Genomic DNA, 10,614 nt, shown 5'->3' on the forward strand with positions numbered 1-10,614 from the left:
CCCCTAGATTAGTGTTTCCCTGACTCTTTCAAATCACTACACCCACTGAAGATGTTATTTATGCACCTCACTGGGGCAATCATACTAGGTTGCTCAGAGTCAGAAGCAACCCAGCCCTGAGTCTTCTGACTGCCCCAAGGGATGAGGAGACCAGTATCTTGGCACATCTGTAACATGGGCACACTGCTGGTGTTAATCTACACTGGATTTCTCTTGCCACACTATAGAATGTTCATTCATAAATTTCACTATTCTCTGTTTTATGTTTCCAACTGCTCTGCAAAGCAGAACTTCCTTTTATTTACTTGAAATTGTGTTTACCAGATCCCACAAATGATTAATATTGGAAACTGATTTCTCAGAATGGAAAGATGTGTCTGTTCCCATTTTGCATAACACTTTTTACATTCTTTTTATGTTCTTTATTATTTTATTCTTTTTACATTCATTCTGCATACTTGGAGCTTCTCCTATTTTTAAACCAAAGAGGTTTTCTTCTCCTGACCCTACCCTCGTTAAAATCCCCCCCCCCAGTACCTCCGAGCCTTCCCCATTAACATTGTTGTTTAATAGTGTAGTGACCAACACTGCCATCATGGAGATCAATGCAAAGAGAGAGTTATTTCTCTTGTTTGGTATTCAGGGTATCCCTGACAATATACCAGGTTTGGGACCATTTAACATTAATAGAACCACTTTAGAGTTGATGTCTTTAGTGTCCACGTTAGCCCATCAGATAATCTGGAAGTGAAGAATCCAGATTTGGTTCCATATTTGCCATGAATACTGAGTAACCTTGAATGAGTTCTTTCAATTCCCTGGGTTTTCCTGTTCCCATGTTACAGAGATGGCCTCTAAGAACCCATCCAGCTCTAACAATTAGTAGGTCTATAATAATTGAGAAGCTAGAAGACTAAAATTTGCCCAAATTCTTTAGGTAATGATATACTGTGTTATGGGGAAATACATGCTTCAGTTACATGAAGAGAAAGTCCTTCCAGACAAGGGTCTTAGAATAAATAGTCCAGTGCAGGACTGTAATACTAAAATCTAGCATGGTAGTTTAGAACACAGACTTTGAAGCCAAATCTAATTTTAAATTCTTGCTCTGCCACTTCCTGCCTATGAAATCTTAGGTTATGTAATCTTTCTGAGCTTCTATTCCTTATTTTAAAAGTAGAGTTAATAGTAACTCCCTCAGAGGGTTGATGACAAAGCATAGAGCGTACTTAGCACCTAGTAAACACCCAATAAGTGTAAATCGTTATACCATTATTATGTGACAAAACAGAGCAGTTTCAAAACATGATTTCCATCTTTTTTGTCATCTTAGTCTTCTCCCCCCACTTGTTTTTTACTTCCTTTAACTTTTATTTCATTTTCCCTGTTTCCCACCTAAAACTAGGCCATCAAGGAAAGGAAAATGTCCTAAGCACCCTACATGTTTTGCAGCAACAGAAGTCTACCCAACCTCACTTTCTAGCACCCCAGTTCTATCACAGTTCAGTAATGAAAAGAAAAGCATCTGTCACTGTTTCCTGAAAACCTGCATCCCAGTGCCACTTCTTTCCTTGCTGTAATGAGACAGATTGGCCCAGCAGCTGCACAGGAAGCTGAGGTGGAGATAAAGCACAGAGTAGTCCATAGTAGAATCCTTCCAGATTGGAGGTTCCTTTTGGGATCATTTTACCACCTGCAACAAAAGTAGAGAATTGCTAAGAACTACAGCTGGATTGTTGTAGTTTCTTACCTTCATCATTATTATAATTGCTATTACTGCTAATAATAATAGCAATCCCTTATATTTGCAAAGGACTTTACAGTTACCAAAGCATTTTTACATACTGACCAGTAGATCAGTTTTTAAGTTCTCCCTCTGAAGACACATCTGAAATATAACTCATCAATAGCCAACACTCCTGGTGGCTGGGAGAATAAGTGAGTAAGTCTGTTTGTTTTTGGTGCTGGAGATCAAACCTAAAGCCCCATGTATGCTGAGGACACATTCTACACTAAACTACAACCTCAGTCCAAAAAGTACATTTTAAATCATGCTTGAATACTTGAATCCTATGTCCTTATAAAATTTAAAATAACCTACTTCAGAGTTTCTTATCCTCAGCACTGTTGATTTGTTAAGAATTTATGGTAGGGACTGTCCTATGTATCATGGGGTGGTTGGCAGCATTCCTTGCCTCCACCTGCTAAATGTTATTAGCAACCCCACAAACACCCTCTTGCTCCCTCATCTCCATACATTTGTGCCCCCTGAAGAGGAGAATCACCCCTGGTTGAGAATCACTCTTCTGGGAAAATCTAAAATAGCCTTTGGCTACAATTTCCAGTCTTACAGCCCTCCCCAGAAGCAAACTACTTTTGAAGGTTTGAATTACATCCTTCTAAAATTATTGGTATGCATTTATATAGATGTATATCTAATTATAGAAAGTTCATAGTATATTTGTTCTGTTTTCCTAACAAATATAAATACTTACTTTTTTCTGCAAAAAACAATTTCTCCCTCTGATAGTTGTAGATGTAACTCTCTCCTCTTGAGAAATTTCTAGTTTATCAAAAGGAAATGGAGGCTGGGCACAGTGGCGCACACCTGTAATCCCAGTGGCTCAGGAGGCTAAGGCAGGAGGATAGTGAGTTCAAAGCCAGCCTCAACAAAAGCAAGGCACTGAGCAACTCAATGAGACCCTGTCTCTAAATAAAATACAAAATAAGGCTGAGGATGTGGCTCAGTGGTCAAGTGCCCCTGAGTTCAATCCAGGTACCCTCCAAAAAAAAGAAAATGGGGGACTGGGGATGTGGCTCAGTGGTAGAATGCTATGCCTAGCATGCATGAGGCCCTGGGTTCAATCCCCACAAAAAAAAAAAAAAAAAAAAAAATAGAAAAAAAGGAATAATTAGCTGTTTAGGACTTAGTTGATAGTAACAAAAGACAACTTCAGCTTGTGTTCCTTGAAGGAACAACAAAGCCCATACCACAATAGGGACAGAGCTATGACACAACTGCATAGTACAACTTTCTTTATGCTCAAGGGATAGCCATTTAGTCATGTTAACTGTATCCTGTTTAGAAGTAGGGGCAATGCACTGGATATGGTGCAGATTCTGGCCTTATCTTTTCTAAATTGAGCAAGGCCCTTACCCATTTTCTACCTTATAGAATTCATTTATAAAAATGAAATAATAGGAATACTTACCTCATATAATTAGACAGTATACAGATAGCTAGTGATGCTTAACATTTAAGGAAAACCAAATAAGCTTGGCTTGGTGGTATATGCCTATTACCTCGGCTTTTCAGGAAGCTGAGGTGGAAGGATCATTTGAGACCAGCCTGGGCAAGTTAGTGAGACTGCATCCCAAAAAAAAAACCACCAATCAGGATTGGCTACACATGCCTGTAATCCCAGTGACTCAGGAGGTGGAGGCAGGAGGATCCCAAGTTCAAGGCCAACCTCAGCAACTTGGCAAGACCCTGCCTCAAAAAATAAGGACTAGGGATATAGTTCAGTGGTAAAGCATACCTGGTTTCTTTTCCCAGCACCAAAAGAAAATTAATCCTTTCACCCAGTAGAGAAGGAAACTGAGCCCTAAACATCCTGCTTACTTGACTGAGGGCTGGGACTCAAGTGTTTGAGTTTCCAAAGCTCATCTGCAGTCCAGTTGACTCCATTTAATTGCTAATATTTAATTCCACATTCTTAAAAATGCAAAAACTAAAGCCTAGAAAAGTGACCTACTCAAAGCCGGACTCTTTTTTTTTTTTTTTAAATGATAACAACAGGCATTCTTTTATTTATTTTTTAGTTGTAGATGGACACAGTACCTTTATCTCATTTATTTGTTTTTATGTGGTGCTGAGGATCGAACCCAGTGCCTCACACGTGCTAGGCAAGTGCTCTACCACTGAGCCACAACCCCAGCCCCCAAAGCCAGACTCTTGAAACCAGGAGTGGAACCCATTCTCTCTGGTCCTTTATATCCCAGTACAGTAGATAGTGTACAGCCTTTGTAGTCAAAGGAATTTAGAGAGAGACTTGCTGAGGACTGAAAGACATGGGAAGACTTTCAGAAGTAGGTAGTCCTGTAACTGAAGGGGTAGCTTCTTAAGACTTGGAGAAATAAATTGTAGTTTGCCTATGTCTACATGTAGAAGATGGTACCTGGTTTTCTTTCACATTGGTGTGAGGGGAAGAAGGGTATGGATGAGGTTCTCTGCATGGACTAGAAAAGACATGAATTTTCTGCCAGTGTTGCAAAGGGCTGCCTGGGCGTTATACTCTGCAAGATCCTCTGCTCACAGTGCTACTGCACACAAGTCTACAAAATAGGAGTCATCAGTTATCAGAAGTGAGCAGGCAAATAGTAGATAAATTTGACAACAGAACTTTTCTGCTTTGAAGATGCCAAAACTTTGTTTCAGCAAATTTTACTTTAAAAGCAGTAGTACATTTTTAGAAACCTTTGTTGGTTTATTGCTTCACAATTCTACACATTGAACTCAAAGACTGTTAGTGCATGGAGTGAGACAGAACCCTGTTAGGTGGAGGGTTATAGTGTAAATCATGAGGAAACAAATCAGAGGGCCTGGGTTCTGGTTCTTCCACTACCACTTGTATATGTAGACATAGGTAAACTCAGTATCTGGATCTCATATCCCTGTCTACAGAGTGGGACTGATTCCCAAAGCATAATTCCCAAGTACTATTGCAGTGCATTTCCCCTATAAGTTGTTAATATACATTAGGAACATGAAAAAGAAGGAATGAAAAATCCAATTCAGCATTTTTTTATAAATGTAAACTGTTATAAATGTAAACTTTCCTTTATGCAATTTCAAAATAAAAGCATTACCTCAACAAAATTAAAAACAGAAAAAGGTTGGTCATAATACCTAACAATGCCTAATCCACATGGTTGATTTAATGTTTATATAAAAAGATCACAAACTATAAAGTACTATGCAAATATACCTAGGCCCGCTTGTGAAACGAAAGGCTTGGACTATTTGCCATTTAAGGAGCTTTCTCACCCTAACATTCTGGGATTCACATTATGACCTGAGAATGAGACTCAGTCACATTGATTCACATTTTCCCTAAAAGCCATATTATGGTTTTTAGAAAAGAATTCGAAGGACCAGGGATACAGCTCAGAGGTAGAACACTTTGTCTAACATTAACAAGGCTCTGGGTTCAATCCTTAGTATAAAGGAAAGGGGCCGGGGAGAATAGGAGAGAATAAAGAAAGAAAGGTGGAAAGAAAAGAAACTGAATCCCTGGGTTGCAATAGAAATAAAGAGCATATGAAATTCCAAACTGCAAAGAAATTTGATCTAGAAAAGAATAGTTTTATTTGGCAGAGAGCGTGACCTGTTTTTGCTAACATAAACGTTCCACAAAGTCAATTTGCTAAAATATTATCTTAATGAGAAAATATACCCTGATTCAGGTTTTCTAAGTACAGTGAAGAAAATGTCAAGATGGTTGACTTTCCTCTTCTAACTATGGACAAAGTCAAACTATACTTCTTATCGGAGAACACCCCTCCTCCCACAAGGAGTCCCAAAGGGTGGGTTTTTTCTGTTGATTTAGAGAGTCGATAATTCAGTAAAGTCCCAAGTAAATGGCAAAACACAAGCTCAGATTGGGTTTTTGTATTCGTATTTTATAAACATTTCAGGAATTTTTTTATGACCCTTGGCCTTTTGCCATTCTTAAAGTGAAGATCTTATATCCTGGAAACTTGGTTAGAAACAAACTCAGGGTCACCTCATCCAACTTCTTTTTCTATGTGGATCCTTCTCTCAGCAATGCCTCTGGCAATATAATCTAGTTGTTAAATAAATTCCAACATTAGATTGCCTTAATTCATGTTCTGGTTCTACTCATAATACATTTGAGACCTTAAGCAAGTTATTTAATCTGTTCTATGACACAATTTCCTCAACTGTAAAATAGGGGTAATCATTATACCTACTTCAGATAGCCTACTCAGAGGATTACTGTGAAAATTAAATTATTGTATAAGTGTAAATTGCCTCAAAGAATTCCTAGTACAAATACAAAATAAATGCTCAGTAAATGTTAACTCTCATCATCATCATCTGCAAATATGTCCCTATTTGGTTGCTTCTAGGGATGGCAGAGGGTTCACTCACCCCTCCCCTCCTAAGAGCCTGTTAATACATTGGCCAGGGACATTCTGGTTATCATGAGCTTTGGAGTCGGACAAATCTGAATGTGAAACCTTGTTCTCTCTGCAGCAGTGGGAAAGATCACCTTGGTGTCTGAGTCTGAGAATGGCAATATGACCTCCTTCACTGGGCCATTGTGAGGGCTAGTTAAGGTGCTATATAAAAAACATAAAGTACTCTGCATGGTTCCAGCTCCATGGGAGGTCTTTACTAATGATAGTTGCTGCTGTGATGATGATGACTAAAAAGCAAGATTAAAATAATACAGGAGAATAATACAGGAGAAAGAAGAAGGTAAAGAAAAAATAGCTCTAATAATCACATCATCTGCTGCTACCATCTATTAAAAAGTTCTTTCTGACTTGCTGAGTTCTGCCTCCCTGCAGTTTTTACCTCACAGTCCTAGCTCTGCCCACTGGAGCTGCACAGAACACATGACCCTTTTTCCTTTCTGCCCAAAGATACTTAAAGAGGGTGGCATTGCCCTTTCCCTGCCCCTGTAGCAGTGGCAGTGCCACCTCTCCCCTGTGCCCTCTCTCCTGGCAGAGATCACCTGATCTTCAAGCTATTTCTCAAGGGGTATAAGTTTTTAGGCTCCTCCTTACCAGGATGTCCCTCCTGGCATGTTCCACACCTTTCTTGAAAGGAGCCCAGAGCACTACAAGATGGTTTCACAGTGTAGCCACTATCTTGTTTGGGAGAATAGTGTGCTCCATCCCCTAGTTTCACCAAGCCAGGTAACTGAGAATGGAAACAGAATTTGCCCTTGTTTACTTGGGAATTTTTGTCTAAATGACCTTCAGAGGAAAAAAAAGTTGCTTTAGCTGGGACAGCAGAGCCATGTTTACTTTGAAGCAATCCATTGGACAGCCCCACTGAAAACTACAGAAGGAATCTCAGAGATCAAGGCATTAACCAATCAGAAAAAGGGTAGCATTCCTGCTGGGCAGTGAGGTAGAAACAAGAAAGATAGCCTGGATGAAGCTCCTGCTTTGTTAGTTGGAGAAAACAGGGCCTCTACCCAAGAAACACCCCATCCAGTAATGACTATCACCTACTAAACACTTCCAGGCTCAGTATTATACCAGTCTTCACTAACATTATGCCATTTAACTTCATAACCTAAAAAGGAGAAACTACAATTCCCATTTTACAGGTAGGTAAATGGGCTCATGTTGCATAGCTTTAAGGTCATATAGGTAGTAAAAGACAGAGCTACGATTTGAATCTAAGTTTGCTTTTAACCTCAAATAGACAGATTCTTTCTAACCACCTGGCTTTAAAGAAGTGGCATCATCTTGAGCTTCAATTGTCTCATCTCCACAGTCTTGCATGGTGGTTGTGTGGACTAAATGAGATAACATACCTGGTATATATTAGGTGTTCAAGAAATTTTTGTTTCTTCCTTCCCAAATCCCAGCTCTCCCACTTAAAAATACCTGGAGAGAATCACTTAACTTTTCTTGGACACTGTTTTTTTCTCATTTGAAAACCAAGTGCAGTTTATCAATCTCTAATCTTGCATGTTGACAATCCCAGCAGGATGCTCCAGCCTCCTAGCCTCCTTTTCTTCCCAGCACATCTTCCTGTCTGTACTCAACAGCTCTAGCGCTATTATGGTTTTGGCTTCTTCCAGCAAACATCATATTTACAAACCACAAATAACAAAGTAGAAGATGCTGAAAGAGAGCTCTGGCATGTTAATTAAGAACAATAGCAGAAGCAGCTGGGCAGAAAATGCCAAAGAGTCGGAAGCAGAGGCAGCATAGCTGTTTGTTGACAGAAGCCAATGCAGTATTGTACATTAATTGGTGAAGTGGGTAAACATTTGCCGGCAGCTTGCCCCCAGTGCATTGGAAGACAGACAGCAGGATGGGCCCTCCCTACCACCTTGCCTGCCCATCTGCCCATAACCCAAGAGATATTAGTAGAACATGCTTTGCCCTGGATTTTATAAGCAGAGAGAATTCTAGGGTGGATGTGTCTCCTTAATGATCCTCCTGGGCATACCAGGTTTCCATCTGGATACAGTCAAAGATAGTGTTCCCCATTCAACTTGCCAGCCTCCCTGTGACACCGAGCCTTGGCCCCCAGGGCCTCCCCTTCTCTCTAGCCAGAAGCCAGCAGAGTCATCTCATTAGGAGTGGCTTGAGTTGAGCAGAAGATAAGATTGTCTGCCTCAGATGCTGGAGTCTTTGCCCAGGGGCCCAGAGCTCCTATATGTAACAGCAGCAGCTTTGGGCCTGACTAGAGACTGCCTGGCCTTCTGTCACACACACTTGCAGCTGCCCGTTTGCCTGTGTGTCCATCCACCCTTTACAGTTGCTGTAACACACAGCAGCCATTCTTGACACCTGCTCTGTGCCAGACACTGTGCTAATTATATGTTTTTTCTCATTTAATCCTCACATCAGTCCTGCGAGGTTGATACTAACTCCAAAGACACAAAACTGATAACCAGCACAGCTGTGATTTATACCAGTCTTTTAGTTCCAAAATCTGTGTCCTTCCTCCTACACCAATATTTCTTAGCCTTCTCAAATTCATGACCGTTTTTGATAAACACAGAAATTTTCTCAGATTCAGAAACCCATCATGTCCTGTCCCTGCCCTGGACCAGGTGGATATAAACCTATTTTGGATTCCTGTAGCAGCAGCATATCCCTTGGTGCCAAGATTTCATCTAGCTTTTCTTTTAGTAGCCCATTTTCTTATTTCTAAAAAATTAAAGTTGTATTATAATGTTGACTCATTTTTTTCAAACAATATATATCCCCAACAAGGAAATTGTGGTATGCCTCCCCAAGGAGCCTCTCCTCCCAAGGGAGATAATCATCTTCAGGTCTATGGAATGACCTAGGGTTTTTTTTTTTTTCTGGGGGTGGGGTCGGTGCTGGGGTACCAGGGACTGAACTCAGGGGCACTCAACCACTGGGCCAGCTCTATTTTGTATTTTTATTAAAGACAGGGTCTTACTGAGTTGCTTTAGTGCCTCACATTTTGCTGAGGCTGGCTTTGAATTCGAGATCCTCCTGCTTCAGCCTCCCAAGCCGCTGGGATTACAGGTGCGTGCCACATGCCCAGCAACACCTAGTTTTAATAAGAAGAAGGTTTATCTGTTTTCCCACCAAGCAGAACAGACCTCCCTCCCATCAGTATTTAACCAAGTAGAGATTCCCAGGAAACCATTCAGCTGTTTAAACAGAATCCTTTCTGAGGACGCAAGAGATGAAGAACTTGTCTAGGAAGAAGTTACATTTCCAGAACCTTATGACTTGAGGTCAATGCAAGTTCCTCCACAAAACTAAACTGTAACTTGACCTTTCTTAATCCCTGTGTTCCTCATCTGAAATAAGAATAACAACACATCCATCACAGGGTTATTTTGAAAATCAGATAAAATAACATGAATATAACCATGCCAGCACATAGTAGGGCTCAAATTTAATGTGTATAGGTAGACTGAATGCCATATGGAGAAAACGATGCTGGTTTTAGTTTTTTAAATATGTTTTTCTTTCTTTTCAGGTAACTCAGCTGGACCCCAATAAATCACTATTGGAGGTAAAATTGTTCCCTCAAGAAACCCTTTTCCTTGAAGCAAAAGAGTAAACATGGCTCAGCGGTGGAACCAGCCTTTCCTTGACAAGCCAGAGGCCTGTGTCAAGAGATGGGCTCCTCGCCAACCCACCCACACGCTCGTCTCACTCAATTCAATGTCACACTTCTGCCTCTTGCAAGATTGCTGGAAAAAAAAAGTAATAAACATAGCTACTCAAAATTTCCCATCCATGAGTATATGTTCCCAGCCCTCATTCCAGAGAATTACAACTCTGCCATTCTCCCCTGACCCCTGCACCTCACCCTTGTTCAATGACTAATGTACTGTTCAAGTGTGAGTGATCACTAGTAGAATTTTTACTTCTCCAGTGCCTATCTTTTCCCCACAATGTCTAGGACAGTTCTGTCTGTCCTTTGACACAAGTGTGCTGTGTATTTGATATGTCTCATTGAGCCAAGATTCACACCTCTGCCTTTTTATTTTCATGACTGGATTTCTACTTTGTCACCTACTTTTAAGAGGCAGTGGGGGGAGTTGAATGGGACAATCTTGGCATGGAGATTAAACGTTGTAGGAAAAAAAAGTATATCATTTTTGTTGGTACTTTCTGACTTCTTTACTAAGATAAAAGGTTTTGTGTGAGGATTGCCTTGACATATATGCAAGATATTTATTCACTGCTGCTGCCTTGGGTCTCCAGGTTCCATCTAGGAGCCATATGGGAAACTGTTTAAATGTACATGTGAATGTTGAAATAGTGTACAGAGGGTCTATACTCAGACTTTGGTATCTGGCTCAGCTGCAGGAAGCTGCTGTTAGGTTTGCATTTGGGCAGATAGAA

The 10,614-nt window shown here is 40.5% G+C and overlaps 1 protein-coding gene across 1 annotated transcript in view; it reads left to right on the plus strand.

Moving 5' to 3' along the window:
* The window catches only part of Faf1 (Fas associated factor 1), a 459,649-nt gene extending 449,626 nt beyond the window's left edge, over positions 1 to 10,023 (plus strand). The window contains exon 19 of the mRNA XM_047554623.1: positions 9,740 to 10,023. Coding sequence (XP_047410579.1) covers positions 9,740 to 9,823 — 84 coding nt within the window. The 3' untranslated portion in view covers positions 9,824 to 10,023. The remainder of the gene's footprint in view (positions 1 to 9,739) is intronic.
* Positions 10,024 to 10,614: the final 591 nt, after the last annotated feature.

This window comes from Sciurus carolinensis, chromosome 1 (genome assembly GCF_902686445.1).
Source record: "Sciurus carolinensis chromosome 1, mSciCar1.2, whole genome shotgun sequence".
Classification (NCBI taxonomy): Eukaryota; Metazoa; Chordata; class Mammalia; order Rodentia; family Sciuridae; genus Sciurus; species Sciurus carolinensis.